The 13,006-nt window shown below is 30.0% G+C and overlaps 2 protein-coding genes across 5 annotated transcripts in view; one reads left to right on the top strand and one right to left on the bottom strand.

Moving 5' to 3' along the window:
- LOC145942393 (dynein axonemal intermediate chain 7 homolog) overlaps window positions 1–13,003 on the bottom strand; it is a 31,559-nt gene extending 18,556 nt beyond the window's left edge. For all 3 annotated transcript variants that reach the window (XM_083049065.1, XM_083049066.1, XM_083049068.1), the window contains exon 1: window positions 12,754–13,003. The gene's annotated coding sequence lies outside the window, so the exon portion shown is untranslated. The remainder of the gene's footprint in view (window positions 1–12,753) is intronic.
- Window positions 229–5,304, top strand: LOC145942546 (fatty acyl-CoA reductase 1-like). 2 transcript variants are annotated; one of them, XM_083049375.1, is made up of 8 exons: window positions 229–604; window positions 1,059–1,307; window positions 1,590–1,735; window positions 1,807–1,916; window positions 2,163–2,355; window positions 2,475–2,723; window positions 2,876–3,133; window positions 3,996–5,304. In XM_083049375.1, the coding sequence occupies exons 1-8, from the start codon at window positions 398–400 to the stop codon at window positions 4,069–4,071; spliced, it is 1,488 nt and encodes a 495-aa protein (XP_082905501.1). In that variant the 5' UTR covers window positions 229–397; the 3' UTR covers window positions 4,072–5,304. The 2 variants fall into 2 exon arrangements, with proteins under 2 accessions (XP_082905501.1, XP_082905500.1); XM_083049374.1 differs by having other exon boundaries at window positions 233–604; window positions 4,946–5,299.
- Window positions 13,004–13,006: the final 3 nt, after the last annotated feature.

Below are 13,006 nucleotides of genomic sequence, written 5' to 3'. Positions count from 1 at the left end.
TGTTTATTACATATTACATGTTGCATTTGTTGCATTCGTCTATAAAACGAATCACGTATAACTTTTACAATTTACATATATAGATAAACATACGAATATAAAAGAACTTGCTCCTTTGAACCTCTTTGGCATATCATTACCATCGAATAGCTCTTATGTCATTTCCTGTTTACGAAATTCGTTGTGCTCATTCACGTTTTTATTCTTTATCGAAGACGAAGTCTGCGACTCTCGTTTCAAGTTCAATTATCGTTTGGCTTGCGTTTAAAATAATTTTATATATTTTTCCTGACTTTTAAATCAACCTTCAACTAAAATCTTGCCAATTCGTTACCGTTTTGTAACTAAACACATTATCTTTTTATACTTTATTCGTTTTATCGAAAATAATTTAAAGATGAACAAAGACGCAGCAAATACGTTTATACCTGCTTTTTATGCAGGTCATAGCATTTTAATTTCTGGCGCTACAGGATTTCTTGGCAAAGTGTTGTGTGAAAAATTGCTGCGATCGTGTCCTGATGTCGCTGAAATTTTTGTTGTGATAAGGCCGAAGAAGGGATTGAGCATGAACGAGAGATTAGAAAAAATATTGAATAACAAGGTAAAGTCATAATAAAAATGTATATGTGTTTTCGCGTAAAGATTAGATTTATTTGCCTATAAGAAAAATTTGTTACAACCTGTAAATGCAAAGAAATTTGAAATTTTATTCGAAAATTTAAAAACTACATATATAATTCGTTTAAAGAGCAGCTTTTAAAAATTGTATTAAAAATAAATCTATCTTTAAAAGTTAAAAGAATGTTTTATTTCTTTTTTTTAATAATATTTATTTTTAAAAAGGAGTGATAAAGAAGATCAAAATAATAAAAGAATTTTTAAAAACTTTTAGCTAATTTCTTTTCTTATTTAAATAAATCTGTTTTATTATAATTTTGCGCTTTAAAAGATTCTTTCTTTTAACAATGAATCCTCCTGAGATGTTAAATGAATGAAATCGTAAAATCGATATTCTAATATAAAATATACTAATAATTATCGACGATTGGTTTTAGCTTTTCGACGTTTTGCGAAGCGAGCGACCATCTGCTCTTAATAAAATAATTCCAATTAGCGGCGATATAGGTGTTGAGGGCTTAGGATTGCAACCTATCGATAGAGAAATGTTGATCGAAAAAGTATCAATAATTTTTCATGTCGCGGCATCTGTCCGATTCGATGAAAGTTTACGTGACGCAGTTTTTAACAACCTCAGATCAACGCGCGAATTTTGTATTTTAGCAGAAGAAATGAAAAAACTTGTAGTATGTATATTTTTTTACTCATCAATTTTTTTAAATCAAATTTATCGCAGCATTTCTGTACAAATAATTAAAATATATAAGATTAATATTAATATTAATATTAATTACATATTACAATATATTAAATACATATTAATTTAATATATAGAAATATATTAAATTAATTTCACTTAAATATATATAATTTTGAATAATAAAATCTTTCATTCGTGTCATCCAAAATAGATTTCATAATTTATATATTTCTTATAATATTTAATTTGAGTGTTAATGTGATTCAAGGTTCTCCTGCACGTGAGTTCGACATATACTCAAGCAGATAAGTCTGTGGTCGATGAGACTCTGTATCCTTCAGATTTAGATTGGAGAGAGATGATTAAGGTCGCCGAATCTGTCGACGAACATATTCTGAGGACGTTTACAGCGAAGTAAGTTAATGGACACCGCATGGCGTCCATTTCATTTCTTGAAATACGTTCACGTTTACTTTTATTTACAGATACCTGGGAACGATGCCAAATACGTATGTTTTCACAAAAAGATTGGCAGAGCAAGTAATAAGTGATTATTCAAAATCATTGCCTTGCGTTATCATTCGTCCATCGATAGGCAAGTAACACTTTGTAATGATTTCCGAATCAAATTATATAATTTAAATTTTTGAGAGGAATCTGTTAAAAAAATATTTTACAAAGTAGATAATTATAATATTTAGATATCACAATTAAAGTAAAAAATAAAGCTGAATAATAAAATTATACCGTAATACAGCCGAGAAACGATATAAAAATAGATACCTATATACATATGTATGTCGAAGAAATGACGAATTATATAGGATTTTTCTTTCTTTAGTCATTTCTACAGCAATTGAGCCAGTAAAAGGGTGGCTAGATAATTTCAATGGGCCTGTAGGAATGTTAGTTGGAGGTGGAAAGGGAATTCTTCGCGTGATTTTTATCGATTCTGTCGTTACATCGGATTTTATGCCCGTCGACGTGGCAATTAAAGCAATATTAATCGCGGCTTGGCAACGTGGCATCAAAACGTAAGCTTTTACACATATAAAGTTATCTATCAATCTTTATTGTTATTTTCTAAAATGCTAAATAAATGTATACCACGCTTACATTAATATTATATTAGCGTATTTTTTTTCTGATTCAGCATCACCGAGGACACTACTGTTTATATTTATAATTGCTCGTCGTCAGATATTAAAGGGATAACCATGAAAAATTTGATCGAACTCGGTTACAAACTCACAGAAGAGGTGCCTTTTGATAACGTTATTTGGTCTCCAGGAACTGCTACAACTAATAGTCGTTGCATCTATTATTTTCTTGTCTTAATTATGCACATCCTACCGGCACTTTTTATAGATGCACTGCTAAAGTTGTTCGGTGCACGTCCAATGTGAGCTTTATTTTATAGATTAGGAAAAGTTTATGAATATATGTATATAACTTATTTATTTGTGTTTTATAACAAGAAGTAAAACCCTTAAGTTTGTTATATTCATATAAATGTAAAAAAAAAATATTTAACAAAGTGCTCTTTTTTTCTAGACTGTTAAAATTGCAAAGACGAGTGTATTGCGCAAACAGTGCTTTGTCATACTTTTTAATAAATCAATGGCAATTTAAAAATAAGAAATTAAAAGGTTTACTCGACAATCTGTCACCCGAAAATAACAAAGATTTTGGCTTTGATTATGCAAATTTTGACATAGCGGAATATTTTAGAAACGGGTTGATTGGAGCGAAACTCTACTTACTCAACGAAGATATCAATCAGCTGCAAGCATCGAAACTGCATCGAAAGAGGTGAGGTAGCATGCGCTTTAGAAAATGGATTTTATTCATTTTTTTAGAGAACGGATTTCAGTCGCAGAACTGCAGCTTTTCCTTTCGCTCAATTTCGAGCCTGCTTCTTAAAAAAAAAACAAAGACTTGAATTGTTTTTTTTTATTGGTATATGGTTTATTTTTATCGACGATATGCATATCTTGTTGCAAAACTCGCGTCACACATACATACGTAAAACGCGCGAGAAGTTTATATCATTTCGCGAGATCGCGAGATCGGAAGATATATAATTTTGCACAGCTTCTGTTGTGATTCTAGTAAAAATTAATCAGAGAATAAAATAGAGAGAGGTAAAAAAATCAGAGATAACGTTAACGCGGAAACGCGACGTCGCGAAGTTACCTATACGATTGTTTGGTCGATCGATTGTGAAGTCCTATAGTTTGAAAATTAGGTCGGCAACGTGGAAACGCGCAGTGAAAATTTTTCGCGGATTGTTGCGCCGGTTCGAACTACTTTTAGACGCTGTGTTAATTTTAGTTTCACCGAAGAAGAACCAGATATGCGCGTTTGCCGGATTTTTTGTGTCTTTCTTTCACGCATGTAATCGCAATTGGAATATTTGATTTACTTGGCCGGTTTTACTGTGCAAAAAGCTATCAGATATGTTATGAATTTTTAATTTGATCCCTAGAAAAATTGTCTTTAATTAAACAAAGAATAAAGGGAGATCTGAAAAGCGTATCTATAGAAACTTTATTTATTTTTTTTTTAGAATCTTTTTTTTTTATTTTGAAGGTGTTCATCAGACACAAATAATTGATGAAAAGTGTTATTACTTTCTAACGATTCTAATTTATCTTATACTCTTCTTTTCCAGAACCTCTTCTATCTCTTCTAACTTTCGTCATTTGCCGTCAAGCTGCAAACTTCTTATACACAGTCTTCAAATTTAATTTATCCTTCAGCTATATTTTTTTTAAATGAGAAAATTTACACGGCTACATATTTATCGATTGTTGAACACATATATACATATATACCTCAAAATGATTACAGCGATATATAACTGACGTAAATTCTACGTAGTTGCTGCATTCTAGCGTGATGTCCACAACAGTATATATATATATTATTAGATATTTGCATTGGTAATTGTAAGAATTTATATGTATTTGCACGTTTGTATTGCTAAGAGTCGGAAAACAACATCGATGATTATGCGTTTGCATTTTAATTTACATCACGCATTTAAATTTGCGCAAATCCAACATTTACATATAAACAGAATTTACCGGTTCTTGCATTTCAGCAATTTATAATCTAAGATATTGCAATTTTATTGCTCGCGTGTAAAGAAGCGCAAACACTTCACAGATCATCAGCAAAATAGCAATATGTAACAAATTACGTATCACAAGACACTGCTTATTACTGTCTTAGCACTGCCTATCTATTACTACCAATATTTAATTGCTGATTTAACCATTATTAGCTTCATTTTCCTTGTAAAATATTGCAAGAATCTACGTCATACTACTACTATTGATCGTAATTACTGTATACACGATCGATATTCTCCGTCTCATGAAGCACTTATCTTGACCTTTCCTCTTCTTCGGATTTCCAAGTTCAACGAATTCAAGTCAATATTCCTTCTAGAAATGCCTGATTAGCTTGATTCGCTCCCTTCTGAACCAAACGTAGTTAGATAACTATTATTTCTGAGATTCTTGGCTTTGCTTTACAAACTTTACTGACTGATTAAATTGATATACTGATGAGAAGAGAAGGGAGCGATGTTTAATATTCTTAATCTATGTTTTTCAGGATGGATTGGCTCAGCAAAATAACCAGAATGTTGTTCTTTATAATCGTTTTATGGATACTTTATCGTAGGAATACGTTGTCTTCTATTTTGAGTTTCTTTATCCTTTGTTGATCGATATTTTCGTAAAAAAATTTGAATGCAGAGATTATTCTCGCAAATACGTATACCTTAAACTTACTTTAATTAAGTACTCTGGCAGTGAAAAAATTCACAGCTATGTAGATTTAATAATTTTCTTGCAATAGTTTCTATATAATATACAGGTTTACACAAGAGGTTTGATATACAATTATATCTATAGTATCTGTATATCTAAATATCTCATTAATTAATATTTGATATAGAAAAGGTATAGTAATAAAACACATGTATACAATCATATAATAATAAAAATAATTTTATGTTATATAATGTAATATAACTTTGTTATTATTTAAGAAATATATCTTGTTTAATATATCAATAATATTATAAGATATACGATATCTTAATAATATCTTAAGAAATATATTTTAAATACAAAAATTTAGACGGTAAATGAACTAATAAAAGCCAGATGCAGAAAGTAGGCGCAACAAACTTGTCTTCAAATATTTTTTATTTAATTTAAACATTTTTATTTGATTTAAACATTTTGATCTTTCCTTTGGACTTCAGCAGATAAACTCACAAAAAAATTTATATGTCTTGAGTCTCATTCCTGCCTTACGTCTTTAGTAAGTTTAAAGCGATCAAAGAATAAGATAAAGAAGCGAAAAACGCGTACGTCATGAACTCAGGGACAAACAACATACAGCATTTTTTTTTATCACATATTATATAAATATATATTTTAATTGTATAATATTTTAATTTAACATATATTTTAATTAAATAATATCATTTTTGTTTGCCTTTTTGATACGTGCGAGAGGGGTTTCATTGACAAATTAAATATTAATCTCTTCGAAATACATTTATTGTATTTTAATTTAATTTAATTTAATTAATTTGTCTATCTTCTTTCTCTCTCACTTTAAACGATTCATGTCATCGTTTTCTCTGCCAAAATATATCAGACATTATCGAAACAGGTTTTTAACACCGTAAAAAAACAATTTTGGTGTACAATATCTTGATTTGCCTATGCATTTAACGCATCTACGTACGCAGTATATATTTTCGTGAAAAAACGTCGGACAGGAAATAAGATTATTAATATTAATGATTAAGGAGATATATCAATTTGTGATAAATCATTATTGTACACCATAAATGTTATTGATTACAGGAACTTCGACTTTAGTTTTCTTCTTTATCCTTTTATTCCACCATGATAATAATATGTATCACATACGTCAGGGAAAATGAGGGAGAGAGAGAGAGAAGGCTAGAAAATACTTCCTGCGAAAATAGTTGACGGATTGCGGGAAAGATAAACGGCATTCGCAAAAATCTGCAATTACATATCTGTCATTTGTCATAAAATCAACAATTTGTGTACGATTGCTGTATCTTTTATGAAAACGATTACGCAAACTTCGAGGAGGAAGATTTAACGCAGTGGAAACAAAATTCCAATATATTGTCAAAACTTTTAGTTTTTAAAAGGAAGTTGCAAACTTATTAAAATTTTTGTAAAATATGTATATTTGTAACTAAATATAGAATTTTTTGCAAGTAAATTGGAAATTATACATCACATTTAAGAATCGTGAATAATAATTAATTCAATATATTTTTCGATTATTTATATACAAACTTATTAAGAGTTTCTCAGATTACTAAATAAAAGTCTAATGTCGAAACTAAAATCAAAATAGTGAAATTATTATGCTGTATATTGAAATTATAAAAAAATTTCGAATTTTTACATTTATACAAAAATTTATATATAAATTATAAATTATAAAGCTTCTTCGCTAGTTATTGAATATGAATTCAATATTAGTCATAAGGTAGATAATAATTTTCGCAACTTTTTGCAACGTGATTCAGTATTCGATATATGAAAATTTTATTAATCTTTATCTTTACAATCGTTTTGAGGATTGAAAATTATAACAATATATTTAATTTCGAACAAAATAAAAGTTTTTGAGAGTTTAGTTGTAATGTGACGAACCAAGTCAACCTAATCTTTTTTACAATTTTAATATCTTTATCAAAGTTTCTTATGACGTAATAGAACATTTTCGAGGTCTATAAATCTTATTTATCAGAAATAATTTTTATATTTAAATTATACAGAAATTATTTTTATATTTAAATTTAACGGGCAAGGAAGAATTAATTTTTGTCGTTGAAACTGATTGAGATTATGCATAGGGCACTTAATTTTTCTTAATCTCGAAGAAATCCCTCTGTCCCCAATAAAGAAGGATAGGCGAGAAAAATATCGGAGCGAATAATAGAAGTTGCTGAATAATTATTTATTTCTTTAAATTCTTTTTCTGTTGTTGGGATTGTATAATATGAATTTGTTATCTTATGTTAAAGTTGTTTTTCTGCATTTCCGCGGTATAATATTTGTTTATTTTTGCTGAAACTTGCACGTTGAACGTTTTATCTACTTTCGTTAAATCACACAAAATACATGAGCCTTATTGAAAATGCGTGCAGTCTTTTGTAGATCGCAAATGGCTCGATTTAAATGTGCATTATTTTGTTCGGTAATATAAGATCGCATAGACAAGAAGCGATTTTATGCATTCCGCGCATTCGTACATGCTTTTCGAACAGAAATAGCGCCGCCATTATGCAACTGTTCTCAAGTAAGTTAGGAAAGAATTCTTCTGTGAGATATTTCCGAACGCGAATATCACTAACTCGGAATCGAGATATTAATAAAACGAATATTGGTAAAAAAATTTGTATTCAGTATGTTTTGCGACAACAGAGACTCGCTAATAAAAAAGGAAAATAATTTTTTTCACTTTATTACAACTTCGCACTTTGTGGAAGACAAGGTATTTTATTTGAACACTTATTAATCTCGTGTAATTAAGCAGAATATATGTAAAAGAGAGACCAGATTCTTTATGGCATTTAAAAACAAATTAAACGTTTTCTTTTAAATTTCAGATTGTATTTAAATTTTTAATTTCTTAAAGTAATTTTTATTTTTATTATAATCTTTATATTTCTTTATATTACGATATATTTTAATTTTTTACTAAGAAAGTAAATTATAATAAGTTAATCAAATACTATATTTGAAGTGTTTCGCGTGAAATTCTACAAAAGGGGCTATGATAATCAAAACAACATGAGAGGCCCAAAGATACCTAAAACAGGTTTTATAATGAGATAAATTATAACGCGACGTGGCGTGTAAACTTATCGGCGGATCTTATCGGGGTATTTAAACCTGTTTACGTCACGAGAATAAATGTTTAGCAAGGAAATTGCATGCGTTAATTGTAGATTCAAATGTATCGTCGATTATTCGCGGCTAGACACCGTCCGGTCTCACGATTTCCGAGTAAATATTATATTGACGTCACAATACACCTTTCCATTGCAAAAATAAGATCATTGCATAAGGTGACATTTTAAAATAAGTTATGTCGCGCGACTCACGCAATTCTAATCATTTACGGCAAACGCATTCAAATTATTTGATAGATTTTTGTTTTCGATTAACGAATACATAAATATTCATTTACGTGATTTGACATTCCATTATTTGTATTCGATGAAACAATCTCCGAAAAAGAAAAAAATATATATATATGTAGTACCCACAAATTACTCCAATAATAGTCTTTTATCGTCAATTTAATGAATGCAAAATTTTCAAAGCGACAAGTTCACAATGTGCACTTTTCGAGTGGATATGTTAGACGTTTTATAATCTAATTAAAAACTTTTAATTCGGAAATCAATTGAGACATCTAGATATAAGTTTCACGCGAAACGTGAATCGCATTCGTATTTATTCAGATTTAAATCGCGCGAATCATGGCGTTATCTGGACTCGAGGTGTCTCCGATGATTCGAGCACTTGGCGACCTCCTTTATTCGCGACGAGAGAGAAACGGATATTCTTATCTCCTGTATGTGTTCGCACATCTGCATATGCGAATCGACTGGTGGTCCGATTTCCCTCGTTCGTGCTTTGTATCATGCATGCTCTGCTTTATAAATCGGTACGAAAATTTCGATAATTTATCATAAATTTATCGTATTAATAGCCGGATTTATAACATTTTCTCTCGTATTTTAATTTATTTAAATTTGTTTATACATTTAATATTCGGATATTTCCAAAACCCTTCTCTTCCCCTAATTGTATCGTGTACTCAATAATAAATATTAACTAATATGCTTTCATTTAATTCAATTTTCCTTCTAATTCTTTTAGCCGTATGTTCGATCTATTAAAAGCGATCTATTAAAAGTTTACATTAATTACGGATGATTTTTATAAAAATGTATAAAACGTTTCCAAAATTTCCCGAATTTCAAATGTCTTTTATTAATTATGTTTTTTTAATAATTTCTTATTTCTCTTCTATTTTCAGCATATATATTTTTGTAACACCGTTTAAAATTAAAATATTGCATTAAAGTAAAATTTATTAACAGAATGTAACTTTATCATTTATTTTTTTATCTTCTTAAAATTTACTTTGCGAAGGTCTTTTAGTTTTTATTAAAATCGATTTTAAAATTCACTAAAAAAATAGCCATCAAGTTAATCTATCTCCATATTCAAAGATGTTAATAATCATATTCGCAAGTCCTCTGTTTCTCTGGAATTCTTCATTCATTTTTAACACTAGCCTATAATTGATATGCGACGATACACATTTTCCCTTTCATATGTAATTACTTCGCACATATACGTAAATATATTCAATAAATAATTAACATGTCTATATCGACATCATTATTTTTCAAATCTTATTCAAAACGAATGTATACTGTTTAGTTACTTATCGCGGCTCATGACATTGTTGATTTCCCAATTTCTAAGTATGCGCTATCTGTTTACGTTTATATCGATAACATTCCTCTCGTTGGCCAGTGAGAATATTATGACTAATTTAGCTTACGGACGACGTAGTCGTCTCAACCTCTCTGAATGTAAATCAAACTAGTCGGCCTTCCTCGGAAGTGGTTCCGCGATGATGACTCGTCAGTGCGAGGAACAGAGGAAGCCGTAGATTAAGAGATGGAAGGGGAGGGAGAAGAAAATAGCAAGATGCGTCTATTTTATATATGACTACCAGGATTCGATCGAGTAGCTTGGCATAAAAATTTGGCGTAATTCACGAGTTAGAGAAATAGGAATAAAATTAATATTAAAACAGCTGAAAAAAAAAAACAGAAAGAGAGAGAAGGGGAACGGGATGCGATCGTATCGGAGAGAATAAAAAGCGTCGGCGGAAATCAATCATTTATTATAGGATAGACGTATCTATGACGTCGATTCTCAAACGTCAATGTAGTCAATAACAAGAAAGAATGAGAGAGACTCATTATCATTCGCGCGTTCGTAAGAATTTCTTTGAAATCCACGTAAATGATGTAAAATCGAGAGATTAATTAATAATGATTGAATTGTTCGCGCGAAACTTCATCGAAGATACATTTATTTTCTCTTGTATGTTTCTTTTAATCGCTTATAATTGTTGATAATGCATATTATTTCCCGCATTCACTTACAATGCCTCGCTTTGAGCAAAGCCACGAAAAAGAAATATATCATTCTCGTATGATTTTTATTTCTTCACTCCAGTATATTGGATATACTTCACAACTGAAGTTTATTATAAGATTGATGAGAATAAGAGAAAAAAAGCGCTTTTTGATTATCATTGTGTATGTATTATACATTCGTCAATATTTTTCCTACGATATCTGTGTAAATATTTATGTTATCTGTAAGTATTCTTGTCTCTACGCGAGTACTTTTGTGTCATTGATATTTTCGACGGTCCTATAATAATTCACGATATATATATATCTATATTGAGAGCATATTTTTTTTATTGACGTATAAATAAGAATTTTTTAAATTTCTGTTAAAATAACGTCGATTAAATTTTTTAATTCATTTTCATACTCTTCTTTAGTATTATTTGTTTCTTAATATCAAAATATATATGTTAATATCATCTTTTTAATTATTATACAAAATAATTCGTCGTGTAATCATTATTTATGAGCACGTGATGTCGCGAAGAGAAGATCCGGATTTTTTTTTCAATTCCTCGGTCTTCATAAACAATTCATAAATGTTATGCGTGCAAGTATAGCGACGTACAATTGTTAAAATAGACAACGCGCCTTGAATATACCTCGTTAAACTAAAGTCCAATGTAAGGCTAAAAATAAAAACAAGAGAGAGAGAGAAAAAAAAAAGAGAGACAAAGAAGTGATGCGCAAACTCCCTGAAGATAAAGTGCAGTCATAATGCGTATGCATAGAAAATTAATGCACGTGCTACTACACAATGTGTACGTCCGAGAACGGAGCTTTTTAGTTTAGCTGCGCGTTTTCACGCGGGCGCAACATTATTATTTCTATAAACGATCGTACACCCGCGAGAAGCGAACGTGTATCTGTGTGGAGAACGACGCAAACGACGGTGACATCATCATCAACGCATGCGCATTTCATCTCGATGGATCGAGATATCTCCATGGTCGTACGCACGAAAAATATGGAAATGAATCCTTAAATGGACCCAGCAAAAGAAAAATAGATAGAGATCGATAAAGTGAAAAATCTTTCCCTTTATATCTTATTTCCTTTTTCCGCATTAAAAAAAAAAAAATTCGCTGGATAGGTACATCTAATGTTTAGCAATAATCTCGCTATAATTTTTTTTTTTAAGAAAAAAAGGAGGAAAGAAAATAATTTTTTTTTATGTATCATATATTATTTTTTTAAGTATCACATAATATTAAAGCAAGAATAAATTTCATTGTAATTTATTCTTAACAGATGTTGATCTTCCATCTTGATCTTATTATTGAAAATATAATTAAAAAAAAAACATTATTTGTCTACCTGTTTAAATAAACATTTTGCACGATATTAGAAAATATTTTATTTTTCAATTCGCTAAATTCTAATATTTTTTAATACTATATAGAAAACCGATATTTGGCAGTATAATCTCATCCATAACTTTGCATATATGTATATATACAAAATGCATCATTACATCTTGCAAGTTGAAACATATTGTTTAAAATCAAAAGCGTTAAAGGCGTTTCGCAATAATTTACATATGATAAAAAGTAACAGCAGTAATAATAAAGCTCCAAAAGCTACTGCAACTCCTAATGGAAAACATGTTCAAAAGATGACCATAGGACAGTTCAAAAGATGTTTATTCATAGGACCTGTAAAGAATATAATTTATTACGTCCTTGACAGATTCTATGAATAAACATCTTTCATAGGATCTATAAAAAATGTAATTTTTATTACATCCTCTATAGGTTCTATGAATAAACATCTTTCGATCATGTTTTTTTAGGATCGTTTAACAGTTAGAAGAAGAACTACTTTGTGCGTTTATAATCCTTCGAGATCGATTTTGAAGAAACGAAAGAGCAAGAGGGAGAATAACTTTCAAAATGCTTTAAAAATTAAAAAGAAACACGTACACCGTATATTCATATCAGCTTGCACATTCGAAATTACGTAACGAGAAACCTCGAGCTATAGCGCAAAAGAGTCTTGCATGATAACGAAGTTATCATCGATATACGATATGTGCATATATATATATATATATATATATATATATATATATATATATATATATATATACACACATCTAATGATATACGGTATATATACTTACTCATAATGTAATTCAAGTGCCGACGTTTCACAACGCGCGATTTTTTTTTAATTAAAAAAGGAAACAACTTTGAAAAAGCTATGTAAATGACCGCTCCGTACTCTGACAGAGTTAAAAGCAGCGTTTCAGTTGTAAATGCGACAACTGTGTACGTCGCAAGATTGTGTTCCATTGCTGATGCTGGTGGGAACAGCAAGCTGGGACTAGCTACATTCCTGGGGAGAACGGATTATGACGGAGGCGACGCGTCGGC

The sequence above is a fragment of the Prenolepis imparis genome, unplaced genomic scaffold, assembly GCF_030444845.1.
Source record: "Prenolepis imparis isolate NDT839.2.m4 unplaced genomic scaffold, iyPreImpa1.0 SCAF_11, whole genome shotgun sequence".
NCBI lineage: Eukaryota > Metazoa > Arthropoda > Insecta > Hymenoptera > Formicidae > Prenolepis > Prenolepis imparis.
This window is presented reverse-complemented; position numbering and strand designations above follow the sequence as displayed.